Source organism: Coregonus clupeaformis, unplaced genomic scaffold, assembly GCF_020615455.1.
Source record: "Coregonus clupeaformis isolate EN_2021a unplaced genomic scaffold, ASM2061545v1 scaf0058, whole genome shotgun sequence".
In the NCBI taxonomy this organism is placed as follows: domain Eukaryota; kingdom Metazoa; phylum Chordata; class Actinopteri; order Salmoniformes; family Salmonidae; genus Coregonus; species Coregonus clupeaformis.
The window spans coordinates 561,289-579,705 of record NW_025533513.1 but is presented as its reverse complement, the minus strand read 5'-3'; the positions used below and the strand labels follow the sequence as shown (position 1 = coordinate 579,705).

Sequence of the window (18,417 nt, the reverse complement as noted above, 5' to 3'; positions counted from 1 at the left end):
ATAAGGATTTGGTGGGCCCAACGTGTCTGACCCCGGGGAAAGTCCTCCCAGTTTCCTGTGTCCATGGGGACACCAGAGAATACCCCATTACTGAACTTACAATGACCAGCACACGGGGAACCATACACACGACGGCGGGGGTGGTTGATTCCCTCCCCGTCCCTGTCCTAATTGGACGAGACTGCCCAGCCTTTTACCCACTCTGGAGAGAGTCTCAGGAGAGGATAACCCGAGTACCTCGGAAACGGAGAGGCAAGACTCATCCTGGGAAGGCTCCGGTGCAATCCTCCGAGTTACTCACTCCCGCCCGGGCTCTGATAGGGATGGCAGGTGCCCAGACCGACACAGAGACGGAGCTACAGAATCTGGACAAAGAACTGTCTGGTCTGAAGGGGACCGCTGAGAGGTATCGTTTGTTAAAGCAACAGTTAGACATGAAGACAGAAGAGTTAGATATCCTCCAGGCTAAACTCCAACAGAGCTCCTTCCCTAAGCAACAGGAGGAGCTGGAGAGGCTGCGCAGGACCATCGAGGAGTGTGAGGAGACCCTGCGCAGTAGTAAGGAGGTCCAGAAGAAGGCAGAGGAGAAGTACAAGGTGTTGGAGAACAAGATGAAGAATGCGGAGGCAGAGAGAGAGAAGGAACTGAAAGCTGCTCAACAGAAGCTAAACTCTGCTAAAACCAAGGCTGATGCGTTCAGTAAGAAACTCAAGGAGAGACAACAGGAGGCTGAGTCCCTGGTCCTAGAGTTGGAGGAGTTGAAGAGAGAGCAGTCTGGCAAGCACCACGGCAATGCGGACGCCCTCTCCCGGCGTGATGCCTTCTTCGCTGCCTTTACCCGACGAGGACGTCGGTCCCGAGGAGGGGGATGTGTGATGTCACGAGAGGCTGTGTCCTGGAGGGACGTTACATCCCCCTGAGGTGGCTGCAAACCCAGACAGCTATGGCTCCATCTGCTGGTATGGTCGGGAACTCCACCCCTCTATGGCCAATCTTCCCACGCAGCTGAAACAAATGAGGGGCTGATGAGCTGAAGGTTTGGGAAGGGAAGAGACACAGTCTCCAACCTGGGCTCTCTGGAGGACAAGAGTGCTGCACGTCCACTTCCATGAGGAATATAAGGATTTGGAGATACTTACCTTTGGGAAATACTCACCTTTGGATATATGCACCTGTGGAAATACGTGAGAGACATTTGGAAGGACTTTTTGCTGGGTTGGCCACTAGCTGCAACGTGGACTACAGTAAGGCTGGGGAAAAGTTATCTGAGCGAGTGAGAATTATGATTTTGGATGTGGAAGAGACATCCCTGAACTGTTAACCCTTAAAGAGCCACAAGAGAACAGAATTTTGTTATATTTTCGTTAATTTCCCAAGACCTATAATAAAATCCTTGTTTTGTTTGAACCTTGTCTCCTTGCACTACTTGAGCAATCCCGCTGAAAGCTGTGTAGCCTCTCGTGACGTCACAAACTAAAAAGGATACTTCGGTTTTTGGCAGGCATAATGGGAACCATGTTGTCCAAAAAGTTGACTCAAGTTTGCCAAAAAGTACCTGGAAGCACTTGGATGATCATCAAGACTCTTGGAAGAATGTTCTATGGACAGATGAGTCAAAAGTATAAATTTTTGGACAACATGGGTCCCATTATGCCTGGTGAAAACCAAACACTGCATTCCACAGTAAGAACCTCATTCCAACGGTCAAGCATGGTGTCACGATCGTCGGGAACAGAGGACCAAGGCACAGCGTGGAAGGTGAACATACTTTTTATTAAATTATACACAAACAAAAACAACAAAACGATAACGTGACGTCCTTGGATCAAACACAAACCTAATTGGAACAAGATCCCACAAACACTGTGGGAAAACTGGCTGCTTAAGTATGGTTCCCAATCAGAGACAACAAGCAACAGCTGATACATGTTGCCTCTGATTGAGAACCACACTGGCCAACATAGAAATACTAAACTAGAACGAAAAAAATATGAAAACTCACACCCTGGCTCAACATACTAGAGTCCCCAGAGCCAGGGCGTGACAGTACCCCCCCCCAAAGGCGCGGACTCCGACCGCGCCAACCAAACACCACAGGGGAGGGACCGGGTGGGCACTCCGCCTTGGCGGCGGATCCGGCTCCGGGCATGATCCCCACTCCCTCTCTAACCCCCCAAAGTACCCCTGGTCTGGTCTGGCCCTGCTGACCGGAGCTGGACTGCACACTGGTGGAGCGGATTGCTCTAGCTCCGGCGTGAAGCAGCTGACCCGTGCCGAACCAGGCACCGGTGGAACAGGCACGGGCTGTGCCGGACTGACGACGCACACCACTGGCTTGGTGTGGGGAGCAGGAACGGGCCGAGCCGGGCTGACGAAACGCACCCCTGACTTGGTGCGGGGAGCAGGAGCGGGCCGGACCGGGCTGACGAAGCGCACCACTGACTTGGTGCGGGGAGCAGGAACGGGCCGGACCGGGCTGGCGAAGCGCACCACAGGTTCGATGCGGGGAGCAGGAACAGGCCGGACCGGGCTGGCGACGCGCACCACAGGCTCGATGCGAGGGACAGGAACAGGCCGGACCGTACTGGGGACACACACCACTGGCCCTACGCGGGGATCAGGAACGGGCCGGACCGGACTGGTAACACACCCCAGTACCTCTCGCCGTGCCTCTACACTTTCCTTCCCCTTTGTGACCAGTGGCCCCCTTAACCTGGCGGCCTCCTCTGCCAACCCGCTGGACCGCTCTATCGCGGCCTCCTGCTGCCCCGTCGTCCACGGCGTGAGCCCCCCCCCTAAAAAATTTCTGGGCGGCTCTCCTCTTGGACCAGGCCTCCATGTCTCTAGCCAGACACTCACTCCACTGCTTCAAAATCCAACCTCTCTGCTCTTCACTTGGCTTGGCCCAGTCGAGACTCTTACTCCACTGCTCCAAAGTCCATCCTCTCTCCTCTTCACGCTGCTTGGTCCAGGTATGGTGGGATCTTCTGTCACGATCGTCGGGAACAGAGGACCAAGGCGCAGCGTGGAAGGTGAACATACTTTTTATTAAATGATACACAAACAAAAACAACAAAACGATAACGTGACGTCCTTGGATCAAACACAAACCTAATTGGAACAAGATCCCACAAACACTGTGGGAAAACTGGCTGCTTAAGTATGGTTCCCAATCAGAGACAACAAGCAACAGCTGATACACGTTGCCTCTGATTGAGAACCACACTGGCCAACATAGAAATACTAAACTAGAACGAAAAACAAATGAAAACTCACACCCTGGCTCAACATACTAGAGTCCCCAGAGCCAGGGCGTGACACATGGTGGTGGTAGTGTGAAGGTTTGGGGATGCTTTGCTGCCTCAGGACCTGGACGACTTTCCTTAATAGAAGGAACCATGAATTCTGCTCTGTATCAGAGAATTCTACAGGAGAATGTCAGGCCATCCGTCTGTGAGCTGAAGCTGAAGCGCAGCTGGGTCATGCAGCAAGACAATGATCCAAAACACACAATCAAGTATACATGAAAATGGCTAAAAAGCAACAAATTTGAAGTTTTGGAATTGCCTAGTCAAAGTCCAGACCTAATCCCAATTGAGATGTTGTGGCAGGACTTGAAACAAGCAGTTCATGCTTGAAAACCCACAAATGTCACTGAGTTACAGCAGTTCTGCATGGAAGAGTGGGCCACAATTCCTCCACAGCGACGTGAGAGACTGATCAACAACTACAGGAAGCGTTTGGTTGGAGTCATTGCAGCTAAAGGTGGCACAACCAGTTATTGAGTGTAAGGGGGCAATGACACAGGGGCATTGGGTGTTGCATAACTTTGTTTATGAAATAAATGAAATAAGTAGGTAATTGTGTTATTTGTCCACTCAGGTTGCCTTGACCTAATATTAGGTTTTGGTTGAAGATCAGATTACATTCAGTATAAAAAATATGCAAAAGTAGAGAAAATTAGAAAGGGGGCAAATACTTTTTTACGGCACTGTATATTTGACATATTTTTGCTATATGTATCAGTGTATGAGCTACTGTATGTCCCTCAAGACACGGCAAATGAAGATTGAAGATCTGGAGATTCACCAGCTGTTGAGCAGGAGCGAGGTCTGCCCCACATTTTGAATAAGTGAACACAACGTAGGAGTAAAAAGTAGGTGAATGTGAGAGAGAGAGGGAGATTGAGAGAGTGAGTGAGTGAGTGAGTGAGTGAGAGAGAGAGAGAGAGAGAGAGAGAGAGAGAGAGAGAGAGAGAGAGAGGAGAGTGTGTGTAATTCTCCTTGTGTGTATGTAATCCTCATTATAATTACTGTATTCATCAACATTCATCCTCACATTATTTATTTTTCCTTCCCTCTCATCTCCCTCTGTTATGCTACACTTCTCTCTCTCCCTCTGTTATGCTACACTTCTCTCTCTCCCTCTGTTATGCTACACTTCTCTCTCTCCCTCTGTTATGCTACACTTCTCTCTCTCCCTCTGTTATGCTACACTTCTCTCTCTCCCTCTGTTATGCTACACTTCTCTCTCTCCCTCTTTCTTTCCCCCTTCACCCCCTCCCTTTCTCTCTCGCCCCCTCCCTCCCTCCCTCCCTCCCTCATTCCCTCCATCTCTCCTGTTTCATTAAGACCTCAGACACACCTCTCTAATGAACATGTCATGGCTGACAATTGGACGGTTAATAAACACGCCACGCCTATTCGGAGCACACACAAAGCGAGCACACACACACGCGAGCACACACAATCACGGAGAAACACACACACTCTACGTCAGTTCGCTTGTAGAGTTACTGTTCCACGTGGGATGACTGCCAGATAAGGTGTCAGATCAGGGAACATGAGGAAGAGGAGGAGTAGGATCAACACTCCTCTCTGCTATTAGGTATCTCCTCCACCTGACACAAGGGACTCATTTACACTTCACTATCTGTGTGTGTGTGTGCTTCCATGTGTTAATGTCATGCTCATTAGGCAAATACCCTTTTCTCACACCGGAGTGAGGTGTATATGCATGTACGATTTTGTATGTGTGTGAGAGAGTGTGTGTGTGTGTGTGTGTGTGTGTGTCTATGTGTGTGTGTGTGTGTGTGCTAATTTATGGATAGTCATTATTCTAATTGGGCCTAGTGCAGGTTGGGAGAATCCAGGGTAAATGAATGGAGCTGGAAGGGTGTATGTGTGTGTGTGTGTGTGTAAATCCTCTCTGGGAACAAGGGATGGCGTGGAAAGATATAATCTACGCTAATGAATGGAAAACAGCACATGAAAAAAAATATATATGGTGATGGCATGTTCATTATAGCTATTTGCACACACCTCATTTTGTAATGTTGTATCAGGGGAAGGAAACATCATTATTCAAATTAGTCTAATGATTATATGTCCTGTCAGTATATTTCAATAATTAAGTGCAGATGTTTTCAGTACCTTTTTTAATCAATGTAAAGGAGGAAAATTCACTTGAGTATCATTTGTGTTGATTCTCCTTAATAAAGTGTATTTCTAAATAACCTTTCCTCTCGGCGTGCTTAAAGTAATTTAGTTTCCAAATCAAAAGTGGTTGCCTTAGCAACACAGCCACACAAAGCAGGGAACCACACAGCGAAAGGCAGTACTCATACCCCTTCACTTATTCCACATTTTGATGTGTTACAGCCTGAATTCAAAATAGATTAAATCTTTTTTTCTCACCCATCTACACACAATACCTCATAATGAGAAAGTGAAAACATGTTTTTTGAAATTTTTGCAAATGTATTGAAAATGAAATACAGAAATATCTAATTTACATAAGTATTCACACCGTTGAATAAATACTTTGTAGAAGCACCTTAGGCAGCGATTACAGCTGTGAGTCTTTCTGGGTAAGACTCCAAGAGCTTTCCACACCTGGATTGTGCAACATTTACCCATTATTCTTTTCACAATTCTTCAAGCTTTGTCAAATTGGTTGTTGATCATTGCTAGACAACCATTTTCAGGTCTTGCCATAGATTTTCAGCAGATTTAAGTCAACATTTGTAACTCGGCCATTCAGGAACATTCACTATATTTTTGGTAAGCAACTCCAGTGTAGAGTTGGCCTTGTGTTTTAGGTTATTGTCCTGCTGAAAGGTGAATTCCTCTCCCAGTGTCTGGTGGAAAGCAGACTGAACTAGGTTTCCTCTACGATTTTGCCTCCATTTCGTTTATTTTTTATCTGGAAAACTCCCCCGTCCTTAACGATTACAAGCATACCCATAACATGAACAGCCACAACTATGCTTGAAAATATGGAGAGTGGTAGAGCTGAGGCAGACATTCAAAAATCATGTTAAACACTATTATTGTACACAGAGTGAGTCCATGCAACTTATTATGTGACTTGTTAAGCAAATGTTTAATCCTGAACCTATTTAGGCTTGCAATAACAAAGGGGTTGAATACTTATTGTCTCATGACATTTCAGCTTTTCACTTTTAATTAATAAGTAATCATTTCGAAAAACATAACTCCACTTTGACATTATGGGGTATTGTGTATAGGCCAGTGACACAAAATCTCTATTTAATCAATTTAAAATGTAGGCTGTAAGACAACAAAATGTGGAAAAGTCAAGGGGTGTGAATAGTTTCTGAAGGCACAAAAGACACACATACCACACACACAAATCACACAAGTCCATGCAAACACACGCACACAACCACACACACACACACACACACACACACAAACACACAAAAATTCATTTATTATCTGGACCTCAGCAGGACACAAAGCTAATCAGGAGCATGGGGAATCACTCAGAGCACACAGCACTCTGACAGGATAGGTCAGCTGTCATTGAGCCATGTCTGTACCAATCAGATATGAAGGGGGATATGCAAAGTGAATTCCTGAACAGTGGAGGAGAGAGAGTGTGGTGGACTTAGTGTTGGTTATCATTAGCCTGTGAAAGTGTCTGTGAGTGGTGAAGGTAGCGTTGGTTAGCACCTTAGCCTGGACCAGTCTGTGAGTGTTGGAGTTAGCATTCGTTAGCACCTTAGCCTGGACCAGTGTCTGTGAGTGGTGAAGTTAGCATTGGTTAGCACGTTAGCCTGGACCAGTCTGAGCGTTGGAGTTAGCATTAGTTTGAGCCAGGACCAGTCTCTGTGTGTGTTGGAGTTAGTGTTGGTTAACACTAGCCTAGGACAATCTCTGTGTGTGTTGGAGTTAGCATACAGTTGGTTAGCGTTAGCCTGGATCTGTTTCAGCAGCAGTGTATATTCTCAACGCCCCCAGGTCTTTGGCACCCTAATGGGTGTGAAATCAAAACCTTAATCAGTCAGACTCCCCACCCACCCAGACACACACACACACACACACACACACACACACACACACACACACACACAGGTTCTAGACACATTATTATGAAAGGCATTATGAAAACTAGCTTAGCAAAATCAGTAGTCTTTCTCTCAGTTACACAATCTAAAATGGTGCCTATACCAGTCAGTTGTAGTTGATACAGTAGACAGCAGTGTGTTGCAGTTCCAATGTTCTCTAATGTAAAGGGACAAGGGGCAGAGGCAGGTCTGTCTGCTGATTGGCCGGTACTAGGAGTGAAGTGACCTGGGTAATGGCAAGGCGGAGACGTTCCCTGTCGGCTCGTTAGTAAGTACCTAGGAGAAGGGCACTCCACTATCCTCTCTCACTCTCTCTCTGCCTCTCTCTCAAGGTCACTCTCGCTCTCCCTGTCGCTCTTACTCTCCCTCTCTGTCACTTTCTCTCTGTCAGTCACGCTGCCTCCCTGGCAACTTCTCTTTCCTTTTTTATTTTTTCCTCGAATTCTCTCTCTTTTACTGAAACTCCATTGCCATCTCCCTATCATCCACTATCTATCTCCCTCAACATCTCCCTCTCATCCACTATCTATCTCCCTCAACATTTCCCTCTCATCCACTATCTCCCTCAACATCTCCCTCTCATCCACTATCTATCTCCCTCAACATCTCCCTCTCATCCACCTCCCTCAACATCTCCCTCTCATCCACTATCTATCTCCCTCAACATCTCCCTCTCATCCACTATCTATCTCCCTCAACATCTCCCTCTCATCCACTATCTATCTCCCTCAACATCTCCCTCTCATCCACCTCCCTCAACATCTCCCTCTCAGTCACATTAAAGCACTTTCACCGTCTTTCTCTTTTCTTCTTACTCTCCCTTCCTCAATCTGCCGCCAAACCAAACAGAGATAATCACTGTTCATTGATCATGGTGTGCTTGTGTGTGTGTATGTGTGTGTTAGTGTGTGTGTTTGAGCAGCACTATCTGTAAACACCACCCCAGTGGATCAGTGATTGATGTCTAGTTGCCTACCAACAGATTCATGAACTTTAAATGGCAAAGCAATTGTGTGTGTGTGTGCTTGCACGAGTGCGTGCCTGCTTGAATGACAAAGGGGAAATCACACACACAACCCCCACCCCCCTCCCCGTTACAGCCTTATTCTAAAATGGCTTAAATAATTGTTTTCCCTCATCAATACCCCATAATGACAAAGCAAAAACAGTTTTTTATAAAAAACATAAATATCACATTAACATAAATATTCAGACCCTTTACTCAGTACTTTGTTGAAGCACCTTTGGCAGCGATTACAGCCTTGAGTCTTCTTGGGTATGACACTACAAGCTTGGCACATTCTTCTCTGCAGATCCTCTCAAGCTCTGTCAGGTTGGATGGTGAGTGTCGCTGCACAGCTATTTTCAGGTCTCTCCAGAGATGTTCGATCAGGTTCAAGTCCGGGCTCTGGCTGGGCCACTCAAGGACATTCAGAGACTTGTCCCGAAGCCACTCCTGCGTTGTCTTGGCTGTGTGTTTAGGATCATGATGCTGCCACCACCATGCTTCACCGTGGGGATGGTATTGGCCAGGTGATGAGCGGTGCCTGGTTTCCTCCAGACGTGACACTTGGCATTCAGGCCAAAGAGTTCAATCTTGGTTTCATCAGACCAGAGAATCTTGTTGGTGGAGTGCTGCAGAGATGGTTGTCCTTCTGGAAGGTTCTCCCATCTCCACAGAGGAACTCCGGAGCTCTGTCAGAGTGACCAATCGGGTTCTTGGTCACCTCCCTGACCAAGGCCCTTCTCCCCCGATTGCTCAGTTTGGTCGGGCGGCCAGCTCTAGGAAGAGTCTTGGTGGTTCTTCCATTTAAGAATGACGGAGGCCACGGTGTTCTTGGGGACCTTCAATGCTGCAGACATTTTTTGGTACGATTCCCCAGATCTGTGCCTTGACACCATCCTGTCTCTGAGCTCTACGGAGCATTCATTTTGCTCTGACATCCACTATCAACTGTGGGACCTTATATAGACGTGTGTGCCTTTCCAAATCAACGTCCAATCAATTGAATTTACCACAGGTGGACTCCAATCAAGTTGTAGAAACATCTCAAGGATGATCAATGGAAACAGGATGCACCCGAGCTCAATTTCGAGTCTCATAGCAAAGGGTCTGAATACTTATGTAAATAAGGTATTTCAGGTTTTATTTTTAGTACATTTGTCAACATTTCTAAAAACTTGTTTTCACTTTGTCATTATGGGGTATTGTGTGTAGATTGATGAGGGAAAATGTATTTAATAGATTTTAGAATAAGGCTGTAACATAACAAAATGTGGAAAAAGTGAAGGGGTCTGAATACTTTCCGAATGCACTGTATGATGCCTCCTCTTACATCTTCTATGAATACAGAGTGACTTCAGTCAACGACAGCTCTTTTCTGCATACGATGCTTCCGCATCCACTCAACCTCTCTATGTCACCTATATCTACGTCTAATCTATAGAACGCACAGGCAGACAGGCAAGACTGCCTTATCAACACTCTTCCGTGTGTGTGTCTGTTTGTTTGAGATAGGGAGCGTGTGTGTGTTCACACGTTTGTGCATACGTGTGTGTGTGTGTGTAGCTGTGTTATCTCCAATACTTCCAGTTATAACCAGTGTCTCATCTAGACATGGTAGAGCACTGAAGCTGGAGAGAGAGACTGGCAGCACAACGGGAGATAGAAGACAAAACGTTTATCAGGTAAATGTCTCAGTGTGAATCAAAGGGTTCAAAGGTCTACACACTAACACACACACAAACACACACACCAGGTCTCAATATCCCTGATAACCACCCCATGCTATCTGTGCATCACCAGTGTGTTTGGAGAGAGAGAATATAGCAGACAGTCTGAGAAATTACCCAGAGGGGAGGGAGAGAGAAAAGGACGGAACGAGAGACTGGGATGGAGGAGCAGCCAGGTAACTGGGATGGAGGAGCAGCCAGGTAACTGGGATGGAGGAGCAGCCAGGTAACTGGAATGGAGGAGCAGCCAGGTAACTGGGGTAACTGGGATTGTGGAGCAGCCAGGTAAATGGGATGGAGGAGCAGCCAGGTAACTGGGATTGTGGAGCAGCCAGGTAACAGGGATGGAGGAGCAGCCAGGTAACTGGGATGGAGGAACAGCCAGGTAACTGGGGTAACTGGGATGGAGGAGCAGCCAGGTAAATGGGATGGAGGAGCAGCCAGGTAACTGGGATGGCGGAGCAGCCAGGTAACTGGTATGGAGGAGCAGCCAGGTAACTGGGATGGCGGAGCAGCCAGGTAACTGGGGTAACTGGGATGGAGGAGCAGCCAGGTAACTGGGATGGAGAAGCAGCCAGGTAACTGGGATGGAGGAGCAGCCAGGTAACTGGGATGGCGGAGCAGCCAGGTAACTGGGATGGAGGAGCAGCCAGGTAACTGGTATGGAGGAGCAGCCAGGTAACTCGAGATCCAAGGGGATATTCGACATCCGTCCAGGTCCCAGGACGTCAGGAGATGCCTTCAAAACCGGCCACTAGGGGCAACAGTGCACGCTATTACCATCAAGTAGGGTTGCGGTTTGCTAGGGAGTTGGGGATGGCGGATGGGCTCCGGCCCAGAGGGTTGCGTGTTCAATTCCCAAATCTTAACCCTTACCTTAACCATTCCGAATGAATGCCTAAACTTAACCATCGAAAACTTTCAAATGTGCCGTTTATCCACCCCCTCCCCACTAAAAACATGGGATATTGAAGTCAGACCATGATACCTTGTTGGAAGGAGAGATTGGGATGGAGGAGAGGGAAGCCAGAGATGGAGGAAGGAAGACTGCCCCCAGTGGTGGTTGGTTAAACAACAGGTAGATAGATAGAGCCCAATCCCTATTCCCTACTCCTTGTCTAGATCACAACAGATTGGATAGGTGTTAGCAAAATGGGCAAATTCCATTTAGCTTATCAGAGGGAAAGTGTCTAGGGGCTATGGGTTGATTCTGGACTGGGCCTGAATCTACATTAATTGCATAGGTGCTAGGGGTTAGGGGCTAGGGGTCTAGTGATAACTGAGCCATTATACCAGTAGATAGGTAGAGAGGGTGTGAGAGGGCAGCAGCTAGTAGGGAACATGATGGGAGGAAACAGAGATAGAAAGGAACCTATAGATGGAACCAGAAAATGTTCAACTGAGAGGATAGAGCAAGCAGGAAATTAATGTGTATGAGTGTGATCGTGTGCATATGTTGTATGTGTGTGTGTGTGTGTGTGTGTGTGTGTGTGTATATGTGTGTGTGTGTATATATATGTGTGTGTCCGTGTGTGTGTGTGTATATGTGTGTGTGTGTATGTGTGTGTGTGTATATGTGTTTGTGTGTGTGTGTATGTGTAGCAGCCCCATACCTAGTGGGGTATCATCACAGGGTGGTGACTAGTACCATGTGATTGTCTGGTAAACAACCCCACCCCTACCCCTGTCTCCCCAACCATGGGGTGTGTCATGTGTTCACTTTATCACTTCAGTAACACACACACACACACACACAAACAGGGCTTAGCAGTGAAGCCAGACTTTTAGCCAGTGGGGTGGGGTCTTCAGATCATGAAGTTGATAACATCACCCCTGACAAAGACTTACAGACAGACAGACAGACAGACATCTCCCCTCTTTCTCTTCTCATCCCTCCTCTTTCTGCTCCTGTCTTCTCCCGTCAGAGATCAAGAGCTTTTGGGGATCTAACGTGGCCAGACACCAGAACACATCAGAAAAGAGAATAAAGAATGACAAGAACAAAAGGTATTCACATCGTGACGTGAGACGATACCCTTTTCTGAAATCACCCTAGAAACTGATCTAATGTCCGTTTTTCTGTACCCTCCCTTATGGTTACAATTAGAATTTATGGAGGGTAATCCGATCCTAGATCTGTCCCCAAGGGCACCAGTTACCAGTGTTAAAGCTCTATTGACTACACGTGTGGGTCCCATAGATATTACACAACAGATGAACTGCCAGAGGGAGCAATGATATGAAAGTAAATAAAGTCTCAAGAATGAATCATGGAATCTAATTTAATACTTTAGCTTGTTATTAGGCTAGTACATATTCTGTTATTTAATTGTGTATTTCACTCTGAGAACACACAGCAGTAGCAGGGAATGTCTGCTAAATATAAATATGCAAATAGGAAACATAAACATTTAAAATAGACAATGTGTGTATGTGGGGGTCGGGGGGGGTGGGGGATCTATGTGTGTGTGCAACCGAAAACTCCTGCCTTCAATAAGCCAGGCAGGTGCTAAGTTTTCATTCACACTACAATTATGTATGTGTATGTGATACTAGCATCGCACTGCACTGGCAAAATGAGGAGAGAGAAAGAGAGAAGAGAGAGCGAGAGAGAGATACAGAGAGTTACAGAGAGAGAGAGCAAAAGAGAGAGATACAAAGAGAGAGAGAGACAGTAAATCTCAGTAAGACTAAAATAATGGTGTTCCAAAAAAGGTCCAGTTGCCAGGACCACAAATACAAATTCCATCTAGACCGTTGCCCTAGAGCACACAAAAAACGATACATACCTCGGCCTAAACATCAGCGCCACAGGTAACTTCCACAAAGCTGTGAACGATCTGAGAGACAAGGCAAGAAGGGCCTTCTATGCCATCAAAAGGAACATAAAATTTGACATAACAATTAGGATCTGGCTAAAAATACTTGAATCAGTTATAGAACCCATTGCCCTTTATGGTTGTGAGGTCTGGGGTCCGCTCACCAACCAAGAATTCACAAAAAACACCAAATTGAGACACTGCTTGCAGAATTCTAAAAAAATATACTCAGTGTAAAACACCAAATAACGCATGCAGAGCAGAATTAGGCTAATACCCGCTAAATATCAAAATCCAGAAAAGAACCGTTAAATTCTATAACCACTTAAAAGGAAGCAATTCCCAAACCTTCCATAACAAAGCCATCACCTACAGAGAGATGAACTTGGAGAAGAGTCCCCTAAGTAAGCTGGTCCTGGGGCTCTGTTCACAAACACTAACAGACCCCACAGAGCCCCAGGACAACAACAACAATTAGACCCAACCAAATCATGAGAAAACAAAAAGAGAATTACTTGACACATTGGAAATAATTAACCAAAAAAACAGGAAGTGGTTCCCAAACCTTACATAACAAAGCCATCACCTATAGAAAGATGAACCTGGAGAAGAGTCCTGGGGCTCTGTGCACAAACACAAACAGACCCCCAATTAGACCCAACCAAATCATGAAAAAACAAAAAGATAATTACTTGACACATTTGAAAGAATCAACAAAAAAACTGAGCAAAGTAGAATGCTATTTGGCCCTAAACAGAGAGTACACAGAGGCAGAATACCTGACCACTGTGACTGACCCAAACTTAAGGAAAGCTTTGACTATGTACAGACTCAGTGAGCATAGCCTTGCTATTGAGAAAGGCCGCCATAGGCAGACCTGGCTCTCAAGAGAAGACAGGCTATGTGCACACTGCCCACAAAATGAGGTGGAAACTGAGCTGCACTTCCTAACCTCCTGCCAAATGTATGACCATATTAGAGACACATATTTCCCTCAGATTACACAGACCCACAAAGAATTTGAAAACAAACCCAATTTTGATAAACTCCCTTATCTACTGGGTGAAAAACCACAGTGTGCCATCACAGCAGCAATATTTGTGACCTGTTGCCAGAAGAAAAGGGCAACCAGTGAAGAACAAACACCATTGTAAATACAACCCATATTTATGTTTATTTATTTTCCCATTTGTACTTTAACTATTTGCACAGTAAATTTGTTATTGTTTATTTCACTTTTGTTTATTATCTATTTCACTTGCTTTGGCAATGTAAACATATGTTTCCCATTCCAATAAAGCCCTTAAATTGAAATTGAACTGAATTGAGAGAGAGAGAGATGACAGAGCGAGAGAGAGAAAGAAAAAGAGAGAGATATGAGAGAGATACAAAAAGAGAGAGAAAGCAAGAGAGAGGTTGTCATTGCGACATGATACATTTACTAAAAAACATGACTGTACTATAATTGCATGTTTCTCTGTGAAATACCTATTACCTTCTGCTAAGATCCCTTTAGAGGTCACAGCTATGTGTGGTCCCACATCGGGGGGCGTTTATACTATGTGGCTCACCTGTGGGCGGATGACTCTCTCGATGCTCTTCAGGGCAGTGTCGGGGGAAGGGGGAGAGCAGTCTGGAGTAGGCCTCGTCGGTGAGGAGCTGTTCCTATGGTTACACAGCTCCGGCTCAGTCACCGTCACCTGGGGAGAGTGGCCTTGAAAGAGAGAGAGATAGGGAGAGGAAAGAGAGAGAGAGAGAGAGAGATAGGGAGAGGAGAGAGAGATAGGGAGAGGAGAGAGATAGAGAGGGGGAGAGAGAGATAGGGAGAGGAGAGAGAGAGAGATAGGGAGAGGAGAGAGAGAGTGATAGGGAGAGGGGAGAGAGAGAGAGAGAGAGAGAGAGAGAGAGAGAGAGAGAGAGAGAGAGGGAGTGGAGAGAGAGAGAGAGAGACAAGAGAAGGGGGGGGCGTAGATTTAATTAAGCGCAGATCAAATGGAGAGCAATCCAAACAGAGAGACAGAACAGCAGGTACCCATGGAGGGTCAAGGCTGCAATGCATTTCCACTGGAGTTCAGATGTGAACCTCAGATGTGGCAGCTGCCAACCTTACACTGAGCACATCTTTCTTTCTGTCTTAATTGTCTCACACATGATAAAACACAAACACAGGCGTGCACCCTCACACACACACTACTCTGAAGGAGTGAGAGAGGAAAGAGTGCCCTGACGAGGACTCAGATGTCAGAGTTGATTTCCCCAGTGGGATCAGTTAGGGAAAAAATAAGAAATGGAGAGGGAGGAGAGGAAAGAGAGGGAGGGCAAACGAGTGCAGACGGTGGGCAGAATCTAATTTCTCACCCACATTAGAGGGAAAAACCAACCATTTCAATCACCAGTCAACAAGAGAGACGTACACACGCTCCCACAAGTGTGTGTGTGTCTGTGCACGTGTGTAGTCCTCGTCATGCTACAAAAACGAACAGACGCTCAAATATTTGTCCAATTAGACCTTGACACAGAGATAGACATGGGGAGTCGCTCTGAGAGGTATCCTTCTCAAGAGGACCAGGAGGACAGCTTTACAATGTCTCTTTCACTACAGGAATCTGTGTGTAGGCTTAGGCGGTATCCAGATTGTCATACCGACCTTGTGTCATACTGGGATATTCGGTAATAACAGCACTGAACACAAGGGGAGCCATTTTCAAACCCCACTGAGCCTTTTAATCCGAAGGTTAGCAATGCTAACAAGTACATGTAAAATCCCATAGAGAATGCTTACTAAATGCTAACGAGGGTATTGCGAACATTTTACACAGTTTATGGACAGACATCCCAGCTCATAAAGTAATACAGGTACTCACAGTTTGCTGCACCCACAAAACAAATATTAGACAGCAAGGCTCTTGATCCAGGAGGGAATTCTCTGCTGTTACCAAGCTTGATTTGGAAGAAGCTAACCACTTAACTAGATACAGTTGAAGTCGGAAGTTTACATACACATTTTACATTTACATTTTAGTCATTTAGCAGACGCTCTTATCCAGAGCGACTTACAGTTAGTGAGTGCATACATTTTTCATACTGGCCCCCCGTGGAATCGAACCCACAACCCTGGCGTTGCAAGCACCATGCTCTACCAACTGAGCTACAGGAGGCCATACACCTTAGCCAAATACATTTAAACTCAGCTTTTCACAATTCCTGACATTTAATCCTAGTAAAAATTCCCTGTCTTAGGTCAGTTAGGATCAACACTTTATTTTAAGAATGTGAAATGTCAGAATAATAGTAGAGAGAATGATTTATTTCAGCTTTTTTTAATTTTATTTATATATATATATATATATATATGCCATTTAGCAGACGCTTTTATCCAAAGCGACTTACAGTCATGCGTGCATACATTTTTGTGTATGGGTGGTCCCGGGGATCGAACCCACTACCTTGGCGTTACAAGCGCCGTGCTCTACCAGCTGAGCTACAGAGGACCACGATATTTATTTCATCACATTCCCAGTGGGTCAGAAGTTTACATACACTCAATTAGTATTTGGTAGCATTGCCTTTAAATTGTTTAACTTGGGTCAAACGTTTCGGGTAGCCTTCCACAAGCTTCCCACAATAAGTTTGGTGAATTTTGGCCCATTCCTCCTGACAGAGCTGGTGTAACTGAGTCAGGTTTGTAGGCCTCCTTGCTCGCACATGCTTTTTCAGTTCTGCCCACAAATGTTCAATAGGATTGAGGTCAGGGCTTTGTGATGGCCACTCCAATACCTTGACTTTGTTTTCCTTAAGCCATTTTGCCACAACTTTGGAAGTATGCTTGGGGTCATTGTCCATTTGGAAGACCCATTTACGACCAAGCTTTAACTTTCTGACTGATGTCTAGAGACGTTGCTTCAATATATCCACATAATTTTCCTTCCTCATGATGTCATCTATTTTGTGAAGTGCACCAGTCCCTCCTGCAGCAAAGCACCCCCACAGCATGATGCTGCCAACCCCGTGCTTCACGGTTGGGATGGTGTTCTTCGGCTTGCAAGCACCCCCCTTTTCCTCCAAACATAACGATGGTCATTATGGCCAGAGTACATTTCTCCAAAAAGTACGATCTTTGTCCCCATGTGCAGTTGCAAACCGTAGTCTGGCTTTTTTATGGCGGTTTTGGAGCAGTGGCTTCTTCCTTGTTGAGCGGCCTTTCAGGTTATGTCGATATAGGACTCGTTTTACTGTGGATATAGATACTTTTCTACCTGTTTCCTCCAGCATCTTCACAAGGTCCTTTGCTGTTGTTCTGGGATAGATTTTTAACTTTTCGCACCAAAGTACGTTAATCTCTAGGAGACAGAACGCGTCTGCTTCCTGAGCGGTATGACAGCTGTGTGGTCCCATGGTGTTTATACTTGCGTACTATTGTTTGTACAGATGAACGTGGTACCTTCAGGCGTTTGGAAATTGCTCCCAAGGATGAACCAGAATTTATTTTCTGAGGTCTTGGCTGATTTCTTTTCATTTTCCCATGATGTCAAGCAAAGAGGCACTGAGTTTGAAGGTAGGCCTTGAAATACATCCACAGGCACACTTCCAATTGACACAAATTATGTCAATTAGCCTATCAGAAGCTTCTAAAGCCATGACATCATTTTCTGGAATTTTCCAAGCTGTTTAAAGGCACAGTCAACTTAGTGCATGTAAACTTCTGACCCACTGGAATTGTGATACAGTGAATTATAAGTGAAATAATCTGTCTGTAAACAATTGTTGGAAAAATTAAAATAGATGTCCTAACCGACTTGCCAAAATTATAGTTTGTTAACAAGAAATTTGTGGAGTGGTTGAAAAACGAGTTTTAATGACTCCAACCTAAGTGTATGTAAACTTCCGACTTCAACTGTAACTAACTAGCTACTAAATAAATTAGCAAACTAAATGCACAACTGCAGAGCATTTAGCACATTTTAGACAGTTAACTAAATAGCTATAAGATATCTAGCTGGAAAACATTTAGTTGTGAATTCCATACTGTAACTAGATCACCTGGCGTGTGCTGCACAACAGTGAGTGAGGGGGTTCGATTAATCTCGCCCGGGCGCCCGTGTAGCCGTGTTTTGCATCAGCTGAAAGTTGATTGCATTTGATTTTGAACCGGGTTGCCTCCCGGGCGTGAGCCAGGTGCCCCGTTCAAAGCTCATGGCGAAGTCGGATCAAAACAAAAGTGATGTAATTACGCACATGTAGTAATTAATAGCATTCTGTGTTTTCCCATGCAAAAGTGATTGCTTTTGATAAAAACAATATCTGCCTTCCCAATTAAAAATTGTTAGAAAATGTAAAAAAAATATTTAATGGAAAATATATGTTGTATGTTTCTGGACGATGCAACATGCTGCCTTGATGACAACATGACCGAGTGGCACAGATTATTCTTCGATTTGAGAATGGCGCTCCTCTCTCCCCGCTTTTGCCCGATGACGTGCCGGGTCTTTGCCC

At 45.5% G+C, this 18,417-nt stretch overlaps 1 protein-coding gene across 4 annotated transcripts in view; it reads right to left on the bottom strand.

Moving 5' to 3' along the window:
• The window catches only part of LOC121549486 (ankyrin repeat and sterile alpha motif domain-containing protein 1B-like), a 277,377-nt gene that overhangs the window by 98,747 nt on the left and 160,213 nt on the right, over positions 1 to 18,417 (bottom strand). For all 4 annotated transcript variants that reach the window (XM_045212863.1, XM_045212862.1, XM_045212865.1 and 1 more), the window contains exon 13: positions 14,496 to 14,638. In XM_045212863.1, coding sequence (XP_045068798.1) covers positions 14,496 to 14,638 — 143 coding nt within the window. The remainder of the gene's footprint in view (positions 1 to 14,495; positions 14,639 to 18,417) is intronic.